The 13,957-nt window shown below is 43.2% G+C and overlaps 1 protein-coding gene across 1 annotated transcript in view; it reads left to right on the top strand.

Moving 5' to 3' along the window:
- Window positions 1-12,786, top strand: part of DLEC1 (DLEC1 cilia and flagella associated protein) — a gene marked incomplete at both ends in the record, with an annotated part of 41,371 nt that extends 28,585 nt beyond the window's left edge. The window contains 11 exons of the mRNA XM_082014965.1: window positions 843-913; window positions 1,786-2,003; window positions 3,041-3,175; window positions 5,020-5,142; window positions 5,917-6,011; window positions 6,103-6,187; window positions 6,706-6,906; window positions 7,790-7,951; window positions 9,158-9,311; window positions 9,911-10,031; window positions 12,663-12,786. Coding sequence (XP_081871091.1) covers window positions 843-913; window positions 1,786-2,003; window positions 3,041-3,175; window positions 5,020-5,142; window positions 5,917-6,011; window positions 6,103-6,187; window positions 6,706-6,906; window positions 7,790-7,951; window positions 9,158-9,311; window positions 9,911-10,031; window positions 12,663-12,786 — 1,489 coding nt within the window. The remainder of the gene's footprint in view (window positions 1-842; window positions 914-1,785; window positions 2,004-3,040; window positions 3,176-5,019; window positions 5,143-5,916; window positions 6,012-6,102; window positions 6,188-6,705; window positions 6,907-7,789; window positions 7,952-9,157; window positions 9,312-9,910; window positions 10,032-12,662) is intronic.
- Between the last annotated feature and the right edge of the window lie 1,171 nt (window positions 12,787-13,957).

Here is a 13,957-nt window from a genome sequence, read left to right as displayed (position 1 = left end):
AGCGACTGTCAAAGTACAGTACCTGCTTCTGTAACACCAATACATTTGTCTCTGCCAGCATAATTAGAAAAGAATCTGCATACAAGCCTTCTCAGGTTTACCAGCAATTGCTGTTCTGGGCTTGCAGTCGCAGGTGGTCACCCAGTCCAGCCTCGTCTGATTCGGTGGAGGTGGACACTGCTGCACGGTGGCAGTTCTCCTTATCATCCACAGTTCATTTCCCCCTGTCCCTTTACCTGGACTGGGAGAAATGCAGCCCCAAGGTAAATAGGGGCAGAGGAAGGTTTAAGCCTTCTCATACAGCAAGTTGCATCTGCACATCTGGGTGGGGGTAAGCGTTGGTTTATGGGGACCACAGCACTACACACTCAGCCAGCTGCCATGCAGCATGACTCTTTCTTTCTGACTTCAGAGGAGTTAGTGTTGTGTATCATACTGCAGCCAGGAGCATTTGCAATGTTAGCTCTGTGACGGGGCATAGAAAATGGATTTCGCTATCCACCATAAAAAAAAACCCTTTTACACCTGGAAATCTGCGTCTGACACAGGTCACTCTACTGCTGTGTAGCCATTTGCTGCCACTGCCAGAGTGTTCCACAAAAGCTGACTTCACGTGTTTACCCTGAAACATCTGAGACAGCTAAGAAAACTGGGAAAAAGAGACTGATTAAATAAAGCAATATTGTACATCACAGTATAGGCCATGCTTTACCTGATAGCCACCCTTAACAGGCTGCCACCAGGGCAGCCAGATAGGTTTCCACTTTTAAACAAATCTTCAATGATATCAGATGTTCACTTTTATTTTTTGTATGTACTGATAGCAAGGTTCCCCCCCTCAGGTTTGGCACTCATGTCTCTGGAGGGTCTCCTGTCTTTCGGAGGGTCCAGCTCAACAATCCCACTCCCTTTGGTAAGAATGACTTTTGTACAGCAGACATCAACACTTGCATTCTGCTCCTTATGATAATTAACATGTTAATGGGTCCTTCTATTTTTATTAACAACAGGCCTACTTGTTTCCTAATCGAGATAGTTTTTGTAAAAATAATACTAGTACATAAGAGAGTGTCTAAGCTGTTTTCTAACTTAGCTAGTACAGAACAATAATACATGTTGTCAGGTCTTTATATGCATAATAGTATTTATCATTGTGGCATTACTGCCGTGAATATTCGCTTGCTTTTCATAACAGTAAAGCAGGTTAGCTCCAGCCAGAGTGCAGTAGAATATATGTAATTGACTCAGTGTGTTGTTACTATGAAACGGCACATCCTATTCTGATACGTCTGGGGTTTTGCTCATTGAAATGATGGGAATTCAGGATTTTTCCATCCTGTTTTTGTAAATCGCTCACAGCACTAACCCTGGTCAGTCAATCAGATGTGCTGCCTGCTTCTTAGGGGCATCATCTCCTCTACTGTGTTTAGTCTTTTTATCTCTTGAGTGAGATTTGAAGTTCAAAAGTCAATCACCGTTTTTCTTTTTTTTTCTGAATGCCACCAAACACATTTGCTTAACAAACAAAATACTCATAATTTATTTGAATGTTATTAAAAGTATAGTTTGGGACCTAGAGAGTGTCCAAGCTATAATAAAAGCATAGCACACATAGTCTTAAATATTTTAGTTTACAGCAAACATGGAGAGCTTAAGATGTGCTTTAATACAAATCCAGTTGTTAGACACAAATTCGTTACTTGATATTCTGGTTCTCTGATACCAATTAAGCGGTTAGTCTTCTTAATGATCAGAAGGAATTTTCCTTTCTCCTTCTCGATTTAGACATCCGCCTGGACTGGGAAATTTACAACCAAGAGCAAGATGATAAAAAGCTGGTGGACCTGTTGATGTTATTTGGAGACCCTTTTCCTCCTAAGGACATGGATGAAACTGAGACTGCATCAGTTGGTAGCACCTCAGAGTCAGAGATTGTGTTAGAGTTGGATCAAACTGTCATTCCCTGCGGAAGCATTTATCCAGCTTCTCAAACCACAGATGAGGTCAGCTGTTAGTCTGTTTTTTATACCGCTGCTGAGATACATGATGGGTTTCTTGGCATGAAAGGTTGAAAACAATAACACACGATACAACTTGTAACTAAGAGATAGATTGTTAAAAGAAATGTCAGCTCCTCTCACAGTCAAAAAGCAATACATGGGTAGCTTGCTATTGGTATCAGCAATCAGTTTCCAGAATGAACTATAAGCAAATAGTTCTTCAGCTTCTCCTTTTCTTAAAATTGTAAAAGAAGCTGATGAGATACTTTTTGAAATACTGTCATTGAAAAAATAACGCCATTTTTACATGAAAGTGTTGTGATAACTAAAACTCCTTAATTGGGGTTTACTTTTCTCATGAGTGCTTTATGGTGTCAGTGTGCTGTAATCAGGGTGCAGAATCTAACATGCAAAATTCAGATTGTAGCTAATGGTATGGAGGTATTTATCCCAGTGATAAAGTTAGATCTGTTCTGTTACTCTGTTAGAATATGGTAGCATCTATTACACGTGAAGTTTGATTATAATATGGCAATTTACTGTCTTGAAGGGCTGGGAGTGACAGGGAAAAGGTCACATCAACAAATATGTATATATATGTACAGGATACATATCTTTCTCTGGCAAAAGCTTTACAGGAAAGATACTGAAATCATATTTTCTCTGCTTCAGCTCAGAAGGCATAGTTGTTTTGAATACACCTCCAGCCTTTCTTGTGCAGCGAGGGAACATTACTGCCCTAGAGTGCTGGTTTGTATAATGGGGCAGCGATGTTATGGTTGAGTGCTTCTCCTGGTAGGACAGGACCCAAGCATGCACATTTTCCAAGGAGTTTAGGAGCAGTTTCAGTAGACCGAAACTATGCATGAAAATAAATAATGTACAGTACACATCCACATGTCCAGCTTTTGTGCCAGAAAGACAGAAACTGGAGCTGGCCATGCTTACTGACTAGTGCAGCAGTTCCCTGTACACTTCACTTGCATTCCTCCTTTGCAGCGTAACAGTTTTAACCATTCTCCACCCTTGTGTCCCTGCAGTCTTCAGGCTCTGACAGCAAAGAGAAGGAAATCATCACTGAAGAACCTACAATACAGAAAATCGTCTCTGTACTTATACGACCTCATGAAGGGATTCCTGCAGATAATCCCTACTCCATTACTCCAAGACAGATAGTAAGCTTTTACTTTTTCTTTGTGCTTAGGTTTAGCATATTTTCTGGAGGACAGAGGAGGCAGAGGAGGAGGATGGGATAGCTTTGGTTTAGGGTAGAGACTACTGAACAGGGAAACAGTAGGCTGGGAGGCTTTGGAGTCTTGAAGATGTCCATGAGAAGAGTTTGCAAAGTCAACAGAAAACAGGAGGAGTCCCACCTACGTTTAAGCAGTTAACTGATGACTGGAATTAGGTGTTCAGATGCGCTAAGCTCTCTAGAGTGGCATCTCTGGGCTTCTCACTTGGGTTGCTTCTGTGAAATGTGTGGCATTAAGTGGGAGGCATCCAGCCTGAAGCTTTGGAAGCATGTTATTTAAGCAGGGTAGATTTGTTAAGGAGGTGTGGCAAGTTGGAAAGCAGGCTGCTGGGAAAGGGGTGTCCTATAGACAACTCTTTTGAATGAGCAGTTTTAACCCACAAATCTAACTGGTACAAACAGGGGCCACAGTGTCACAATTCCTTAAGAAGAAGATAATGCAGACAGCAGTGGAAAGATCTAACTATGAGTGACAGTGTTGCCCAAAATATCAATGGGTCAATTTTGATTCTTAAATATTAGCAAGCTTTTTGCCAAAGGGGTTCAGTTACAAGTTAGAATGAGCTAAAGATTACATAAAAGAAATAATTACAGAAGTGGCATCTCAAAGCAATAAAGCCTACAGTCAGCTCTGGGGTAGCTGAGGCTGAGATAGTTCAAATGAACAAGTGCCTCATCGTGGAGACAGCCTCTATCAGTTGTGGCCAGCAGTGAGCCTGGCCCGTGTGGAATGGAGTTGATGCCTATGGAGCCATTCAGGTGTTCCTCTGCAGAAATGTTCTCCTTGTTTCTACTATCGCTCCAGGAAGGTCTGTTAGCTCAGGTGTTGTGCAGCACAGCTAGCCAGACCTGGCTTAAGTCCATGTCTGAGCAACTAAGCTCTCTGTGACCACAATGCACAGACCCTGCAGTGTTGTAGGACATGATGGAGCTTACTATCTCTGCTCTAGCCCTGGCAGACCTTAGGCAGAGCTTTCTTACACTCCTCACCACTCTGAGCAGGGAAATGCAGTGCAAGGAGAGCTGAGCTAGTTTTGCTTCTGCTGAACATAGGTGCAGCAAGACCAAACACTTCACCCTGTGATCACATAAGTCAGGGAGTTTGTGTCTGCACAGCATGAGCCTGAAAGCAGTACATACCACACGGCCCCTGAGCTTACAAACTCAGCTAGACATGAATTGGCTCTGTAGGGAGATGGCAAAGGTTTTTCTGCAGCAATAGCAGGATTTAACCATAATGTACATAAGGCACCTAAAGAAAGCAGAATCTGTTCAACCCGTAAATCCCAGAAAATCCACTGTTAGCTGCATTTGGTTACATTCCCTGCTGTCACGTAAAATAAAAAAATACCCAAGAGTAAACCAAAGTGTAAAATGCTCTTAATTCACACACTTGTAACTCTTAAAAAAATATTTCTTGTATCGGTGAGTGCTGGCAGTTGTGGGAGAATCATCCGAGTTAGCTGTGGAGTAAGACTGGGCAAAATGGGGTGTTTTTAAAAACAAACAGATACCTACATAAGTATGTGTACTTAGGGAGTTGGTCTGTGATTCTGTTGATGCTCAAGAGTGGCTACAGTGATACTTGCAGCTGAAGCAAGTCAGTTTTGTTGTCAAATGTCATTTTAGTGCATGCCTGAGGGTAGCCCATCCCCAGGAGATTTCATGCTGCTTGTGCAACTCAAGTTCTAGCGTCTGAGCGCTGAGGATGCTTGTGCAATCCCAGGCAACTCCCTGCACTGCTCAGCAGTTGTCTCTGGCTTGCAGGTGGTTCCAGGAGGTGGCAGCATCTCCGTTTGCATCTCCTTCACCCCACGGGTCCTGCCAGAGGCCGTGCCTGAAGCGCAATGCAAAGGGTTTGTCCTGGGTTTCATGAACCTAGACGACAAGGTAAGCTCTCGCAAGGCTAAAGGTAAGCAAGGCTAAAGATGACTAGAAAATAATCGTTTCCTTTCCTGTAATTTACGTACAGGTTGCTGTGTACCTGGCCAGTCTGTATAAACTGTCCTGTACATCCTTGCTTCACCATTTGTTTCATTTGTTGCATTTGCCTTTTAGCTTGGAAGCATTCCGGGGTGGGAATGTCACCATCTTCTCACATTGTCTGGTGCAGCAGATCCCAGACAAAAGCCCAGGGTTTGAAACACTGTCACAACATCAGGTTTTGTTGATAGCAGTAGTTAACAATGGGACTGAGACTCAGGACTGCCGAGATCTGTTCCTGGCTCTGCATCTACCTTCCTGTGTGAATTTGGACAGCGTATCTCTCCTCTGGGAAGCTTCCTCTTCAGCAACTGCAAGTGCAGCTCACAGGCTGATGTGAGGCTTGAATAGTGTTTTATGAATTTCTCTGCGATTCTCTGACATGAATCATGCAAAGGTGCAAGGTATAATGAATGAATGAGAATAGAATATTTAATAAAACACCCCTAACTTTCCCAGCTCCTGGAGGAAGAAACATCTGCGTCTGTATTAACCAGCCGCAGCCAGAGTTCAACTACTGCTTAGCTTTTGCTGTTCCTTGCATGTTGCCATCATGTCTTACAAACAGGTGTTGTCAAAGCAGAATCCTATTTTTGCTAACAGCCTCTCGGGCTAAAAGTAGGATTTCAGGTTTTAATGCTACCATTTTATACATCATTTCTGTTTTCATTTTGTTGTCAGCTTGCGAAGACAGTGCCTAACAAAGTGCGTCGCAGACATGGCTATGAAGCTCCACCGTTCCGAATAGACTTGCAAGCTTTCATAAGGCATGCTCTGTAAGTACTGTCACACTGCCGGCTGGTTCGCTCGCAGAAGGACTCAGCCTGGAGGGCAGGACTCTGACCAGCTCTGATTCTTTACACGCAGGTTAAAAGTAGACATCGATCATGACAGAGAAATGGTGTTTTATTCAATGGCAAGTGATCTCGTACCAGATCAGTCTCTGCTAGGAGTAAGTATCTCATGCAGTGATGTATTCAGCTGGTTTGTACCGCTGTGCTACTGTAAGAATTCAGAACATCTTTATCACCTGTAGCCTCATGTTGCAATTTTCCATATTGCACATAACAAGATAGGTAAGACAAAAGGACTACAAGTACTTATTATCCAGGAATAAGCAAAGCTGAGCTTAGACAATGACTATTTTATATGTCTTTCTTTTTGAAGAGGAGTTCATAAACAGAAAAATTAGTACCTATTTTCAGGACATAAAGGTCTGATAGCAGAATGAGTCACTTAAAGCAGTGTGGTCAGTTTCTGTGATCCTTGACATTCAAAGACTTTTAAACTGTCTTACATGATTTTTATTTTGCTATTTTACTCAAAGTTTGAAAAACACAAGTAAAAAATTACTGGGCTGCTTTGGGATAAAGTCCTTCAGATCCCTGGTGGTGCTGAATGGCCAGACAGACTGGCACAAACCTCTCAACGGAATTAAAACTAACCAGTTTTGAATCATTTCTCCACCAGGTTTTGACAGATTCAGTAATGACTCAGAGTGTGAAGCTCATCAATTGCACTAAGGTTCCTCTGTACTTCAGGCTCCTTCTGTCTACGCCCTTCAGCCTGTCCAGCACGGATCCCAAAAAGAGCACCAAAACATTCCACAGCAAGAAGGAGGAAAACGAACAGCAACCGCAACTTGTACTTTATCCACAGCAAAACATGTTGGTAGGCTCAAAAATAATAACCCTGTGCCAGAATAGATAGTTTAGTAATTGGTGTGTTAGCATGGCCCAGATGAACCACAAGGAAAACCACAGCCAGTATAGAAATCTCCCAATTTCAGGGGAAACAGTGGTATATTAGCAAATACTAATTACAGCAATTTTGCCTGTTATTGTGGGTACAAAATACTTTTCTGCAGTGGCCCTGATGCAGAAAGTCATCAACTCTGACCTGTTGCAAATTCCTGCAGAAAACCCTGTGGTTTTTGGAGCTCACCTAAATCAATAGCCATATTTATGCTGGACAAATTAAAAGATTTCGAAGGACTGCAGTCCCTCATTTCCTTAAATTAGATGCAGGCAGTGCAAACACAGAAAAATTTGGTTCGTTTTGGGTGTACACAATGGCATTAAAGGAAACAAAGTCTTGGAGTCACGAATTAGCTAGGGTTGCAAAGAATGAGTAACAGTTGCAGTTCTGAAGTGTGCTTCTCGTTTTTCAGTGTTCGTTTTGACAGACACACACATGGCTTAATTCTGCGTGTGTGGGAAGAAAGAAGACTTATGTGTTTAAGACACTTTGGGAATATGGTATTTGTAACCTCGGGAATTTAGAACCTTTGTCTTGCTAGAGACTGTTTCTCCCCTGTGGTTCAGAGATTAGCTGTTCATCTTTACACTCCATCTCTGTGTACTGGGTTCATAGGAAATAGCTGTGTTTTTTCTTTAATTAAATGCTTTGTTCCAGTGGGAATTTGGTTGCTGGCATGACACCTTTGGGTTCCAGTGGGAAAATGTGCTCCTGGGCTTTTGAGCAGTGTTTACTTTGGATTTCCTGCACACAGTGTCTTCTTATGTGATGGTCATCTGCATTCCAATTCCCACAGGTGAAAGTGTCATTCCGCACAACTCCGGAGTTACTTACGTATCAACACTTGCCAGATACCCAGCTGCTTCCTGGATTCCAAGTGCTCCAGTTTGCGAATGGAGAGAGAAAGCTGAAGTTTAATCAAAATCTGGTCATCGAACACAGTAACCGCACTACCCAGGTAAGATCAGAATGGGATCTGTGGGCCCTGAGAAAGGGCTATGTTTTATCAGCATCTCTAACTCAGAACGAACATGCCTTAGGATTTACTTGTCTTTGATATACACTTCTAGAGTAACTTGTGTCATCCAGTTAAAGTGGGTGGCCACAGATTTCCAAAAGGAGATAGCCCTCTTGAGATTGCAGGTGACTCTGAGATGGACAGAGCGGTTTTGGGTCGGCACCCTGGTGCTCGTACCCCAGTTCTTTGCACAGATCATAGCATCATAGAATGGTTTGTGTTGGAAGGGACCTTTAAACATCATCTAGTCCAACCCCCCTGCAGTGAGCAGGGACATCTTCAACTAGAGCAGGTTGCTCAGAGCCCCGTCCAGCCTGACCTGGGATGTTTCCAGGGATGGGGCATCTGCCACCTCTCTGGGCAACCTGGGCCAGTGTTTCACCACCCTCATTGTGAAAAGTTTCTTGCTTATATTTAGTCTAAGTCTACCTTCTTTTAGTTTAAAACCATTACCAGACCCAATCACAGTGTGACTCTCAATGTCCCTCTGAGACATGGGGTCAGGGCTGTCTCAGCGAACATGCCAGCAACTGAGTCACCAAGCGTTGCCTCCTGCAGTACCCAAGCACTTCTTGAAAGTCTCCTAACTCATGTGGTATGGTCACAGCTCACACACATTTAAAGACTGATCTCTTCCAGATGGAAAGCTATAAACCCCACACCCCCAAGTATTCAGCAGTTACAGTACACTGCAGGCATATTTTTTTTTTAATACCAGGTATTTCTGAGGACTGATCTGCAAGATCCAGGCACCATCTCTAAGATACAGTCAATTTAGTAATAACCTTGGGCAATCTGTACCAATCAAATGACTCACAGTGGGCCATATACAGTCCTAAGGGACTACAGGATGCTGTAATGTCTGCGTCTCCACGGAAAACCCCAATAACAAATCAGAATGTTCACTCTCTGTTACTTCATTAAGACCACAGTGTCTGGTTTGAAAACCTATCCCAAAACAGTAAAACAAGCAACAACTTAACTCATTCAAAAGCTGTAGAATGGAGAATTGACTCTATTACAAAAGAACACAGAACTTCTGATTCAGTATTTGAGGTAAGAATGATCCAGCTGTAACATATATTATTAAAGCACTACAAAAATAAGGTGTTGTTTTTTTTTTTTCTCCTTTCCTCTGTCTTGCAGCTGGTCCCAGTGACAGCATACCTCACTGTCCCAGTTCTGGAGCTGTCTTGCAACACGGTTGATTTCAAGACCTGCTTTGTTGCACAGACCAAGACTGAACACATCTTCCTGTGTAACAGGAGTGGCTGTAGAAGTTACTGGACTGCTCTGCTGGGTATTCTGGTTTTGTAATTGGATTCCCTTGCTATATAGTTTCACTATTCAGTGGTTTTATTTAGTAAGACTGCATCACTCACTCAAATATATAGCCAATATATGATCATCTTGGCTGCAAATGTATCAAATCTGCTTCTGTTCTCACTCATGTGGGCTTTTTCTTCTTTTTTTTTTTTTTTTTAACACCAGCCATCTCTACTGATTTCAGCAGTTACTCCAGTTTTAACCAAAAGATTGAATCAGCCCTCACAAGTAGTGGACATGCTTTGCTCATTTATAATATAATCCTAAGAGGCAACAAGAAGCAGCAGCTCCTCACGAGTTCAGTTTGAGCTTCTGCCTAATGACATTAACAACAGATGGGCTTCAAAGGAAAGATCAGGGCCTTTTTATTTTGATGTGGAGGCCATTGATCACTCCCCTTGATTAGAGGATGAAAACAGAAACTGGCCACATGCATAGGAAGCCTCTGAAGTGCAAGACATGATTCATTAGCTGGCTAGCAAGAAGGCGCATTGTTTTGAGTGCTACACGCTGTATAAACTTTATACAAAGGGTCTGGTATTGTTTTGTTGGATATTTGCCCCTTTATTGCAGATGAACAGGAACGGCAGAACGACCTCGAAGTGTTTGCTGTCTCCCCTACTAAAGGCATTTTGGAGGCACGTGAAGGGGACCCACCTACCAAGGAAGTTTTGCAGATCAGCTTTACTGCAAGGTACAGTTACCAGGACTGAAATCTTGCTGTTATTCCCTGGCAAGCCGCGACTTACGGTGTGAGTCGTCACTGAAAGCAGAGCGCCATTCTGCTCAGTTCTTCTGTTACCAGGCTGCTTGTTTTGCTTCTAACACTTGCCGATCCTGGGCTTCCAGCTGGTAATTTTTCCATATAACCATGTTCCCTACACTGTTCCCAAATATGAGATTTCTTTTGGAATTGGCACCCAGAATTTCAGACTTTAGATTTACCCACTCGAAATCATGCTGTTCCAACAGTTGGCTTGACACACTGACTCTGTACCACTGGATAAAATCCCGCTCTTCCGGGCAATGTCTTCAGCAGAGGGCAGATCTCAGGCCTGCAAATCAATGTAGCGGTTGATATGACAGTTGAGTCCAGCATTTTATTAGGACAGAGGGAGAAATGTGTCTGGAGTAGCTCAGAATTCTAGTAAAGGATCTGTTTGTCATGCAGGAAAGCGCAACATGTTTTTCAGTCAGTCTCAGGGATCCTTCATTATAGTTTATGTGGCTTCTCTCTAAAAGAAGCTTTTTTAAATTTCTTCACTTCCCTACATGTATTCAGAGTTCCTCCTGATGAAGCAAATAGAGCAAAATGTTATTCCAGTGCAGTGATACAATTTGTTTTACCTTTGCTTAGCCTGGTCCAATGTTTAGCCTAACAGTTGTGTCGATGTTTGATGAGAAAGAAAAAAAAAAAAATCAATGTATTTCTGTTGCCTCCAGTGCAGACATTTTCTACACAGCAAAGATAATGTGAGCTGCAGGCAGATGACTGCAAAGAACAGAAGCAAGCAGTTGAAAATTACTTTGTCCTATAAGCGTCTAATACTGTTTTGTTTATGGACATCTTGTCATAACCTTTTGTCAAGGCTAGAAATTAGTTGTGAATGGAAGAGGCAAAGACCCAAAGCCTTTAATTTCTTTGCTCTAATTAGGGAGATGCAACTCCTGTAGCAAAATTCAGCTTCCATTCCAAATTATTTTCTTGGAAGTTATCACATAGAATCATAGAATGGTTTGTGTTGGAAGGGACCTTTAAAGGCCATCTAGTCCAACCCCCCTGCAGTGACCAGGGACTTCTTCAACTAGAGCAGGTTGCTCAGAGCCCCGTCCAACCTGACCTGGGATGTTTCCGGGGATGTGGCATCTACCACCTCTCTGGGCAACCTGGGCCAGTGGTTCACTACCCTCATGGTCAAAATTTCTTCCTTCCATCTAGTCAAAATTACTCCTTTTTAGTTTAAAACCATTACCCCTTGTCCTATGGCACCAGGCTCTGCTAAAAAGTCTGTCCCCATCTTTCGTATAGGCCTCCTCTGAGTCCTGGCAGCCGCAATAAGGTCTCCCCGGAGCCTTCTCTTCTCCAGGCTGAACAACCCCAACTCTCCCAGCCTGTCCTCCCAGCAGAGCTGTTCCAGCCCTCTGATCATTTCTGTGGCCTCCTCTGGACCTGCTTCAACAGGTCCATGTCTCTCCTGCGCTGAGGGCTCCAGAGCCGGACAGATGGTGGCAGAAAGTTTCAGACAGACGGGTCTATCCCAGTGATTTCAGTGAATGCTGAACACTGCTGACGGAAGTTTCAAGCAGCAACCTACAGGTGACAGGTTACTGACCTAACTTCACGCTCCCTGGAACACACCTTGAGATCTTGAGCCTCCAAAACCTGAGTGCGATGAGGCCTTGAGCAGCTGCTCTAAGCCATCCCTGCTCTGAGCAGTGCGGTGGACCAGAGACCTCCCCAGGCTCCCTACTGCCTACATTTTTCTACAGTGCTTGTGAATATGCCTGAAGTGCTGCTTTTCATTTGACGACAGATACAGTACTTAACGTGCCTGAAAGTACCGGAGAGCAAAGATACTGCTTGTAGAGCAGCCAGCTTAAGCTCCAGATGAAGAATTCCCAACACAGCAGAGCTCAGGACTAGCGTGGCATTAGTAAATTATTATATGCAAGGTGTGAGGTGATTTTAATTGACCTCCCTAAATCAGTGGTCTTCCTGCAGGGGAATTTTGCGTAAGAAGCAAAAAATAATAGTTGTCTGGCAGAACAGGCTCTGACCTCAGGCCTCTACAACAGCCATCTCGGACACAGCGAAGCCCTTCAGATGAAGTGTCTCAGGGGTGTTAGGTAGCCTTAGGCAAGTCATGCTGTAAGACTTCCACTTACAGCAAGGGTAGTTTTATCCCTTGTGCTAAGGTTTGGAGGGGACAGAAACTTTTCTGTTTCAAACTTTCTCTGTCACAGGGAGGAGTGTTCACATCAAGGCAGTGCAGGCATTTGCTCCCAAACACTAGCCCTCCGCAGAACTTCATTTATTTAACTAAAACAAAATTTCACAAGTAGGAGGCCACTCAAGTTGTTCTTCCAAACATAGTTAATACAGACTGGAGCATTCTTTTTGAACATCCTCTATGTAGTTGTGGGAGACGACACTATTGAAGTGACTGTCACCTGCCCTCTCAACACTAATGGAGGAGACCAGTACTTGCAACTAGGAGCAGTTTATGTCTTAGGGCACCATTCTCCCTTTTTTCCTCTGCAAAGTAACTTAAGCACAGAATTGCATCTCGCTGTAACTGAACTGCCTTTTTGCTCTGCATTTTAGGAGTGACACTGAATATGAAACTATCGTGACCATTACAGGAATGCTGGGAGAGAAGCCTTGCAAGCTACAGCTCAGGGGACGAGGAACATACAATGGGAAGTATGAAGACCTGTATTTAATTTAAGCAAGATGCTGTGGGACAAATGTCAAGGTAACAGGTTGGATGCAGATGTGTCAGCATTGAGCTCTTCAGTTGTTTTAATATTGAGTGGAATTTTAGCAGAATGAAATTTTAAGTTATGAGGGGGAAAAAAAAGCTCATGGTACTTTAAAGAAAACAGTCATAACCTCATTCTGTGATATTACTTTTATTGCTGTGACAAGCTTACCATTACCCACAGAACCAGGCTCTGCAAAATAATTAGTTTTAAATTGCAAAGCAGCTATTGTAACAGGCCAAAACCCCTTTGCATATCACAGTATGCCTCAAATTACAATTGAAGACTGTTTGTACCTTAAATAGCAGCTTTTGTTTTGCCTTGTTTATTTGTTTGACATTAAAATGGACACTGACACATAATAAAAGCAAGAGCCAGCATTCCCCCAGCTGTTTGCTCAATGCCTTACATGAAAAGGGGAAGAGCCAACTTTCCCCTGGACTCCTTGGAAAATTACCAACCTGCATGTTTTATCATGCTTGGGTATTGAGAACATCCCCTTCAGCTACAGAGGGAGGAACCCTTCTTCCTCTTAATTCTTTCCCCCCACATGGTTCCCATTTACTCACACTTCTCTTTAAATGCTTTTAGTATTACTTTAGCTAAAGGTCACTGAAATTCCCACTTCTGAGCCTGTTAAGTTTTCCACTCCCATCATAGAAAAGGTTTTTGTTAAAGGCAGTGTGTGTAGGGAGGAGGGGGCTGCAGGCCACACTGGAGGAGAACAAAAGATGCATGATAGCCACCTTCTGCCTAGTACACCAAGACGTCATTTTATACACAGGAACCTCAGTGTGAAAAAAGGACCCTTGAAGGTGCTGCTGTCCCTCTAAACGATTTGATCTTTGTGCTCTAAAATGGAGCACCACAGCACTGGAGGCTACAGCACCAGAACATGAGAATATCACAGAATCACTAGGTTGGAAAGGACCTTTAAGATCATCAAGTCCAACCATTAATCCAGAACCACCATGTCCCCTAAACCATGTCCTGAAGCGCCACATCCACACGTTTTTTGAACACTTCCAGGGATGGCGACTCCACCACCTCCCTGGGCAGCCTGTTCCAATGCCTGACCACCCTCTCAGTGAAGAAATTTTTCCTAATATCCAACCTAAACCTCCCCTGGCGCAACTT

Source organism: Phaethon aethereus (assembly GCF_964289735.1).
Source record: "Phaethon aethereus genome assembly, chromosome: 2".
Classification (NCBI taxonomy): domain Eukaryota; kingdom Metazoa; phylum Chordata; class Aves; order Phaethontiformes; family Phaethontidae; genus Phaethon; species Phaethon aethereus.
Note: the sequence above shows the minus strand (reverse complement) of the source record. Positions and strands in the feature narration are given on the sequence as shown.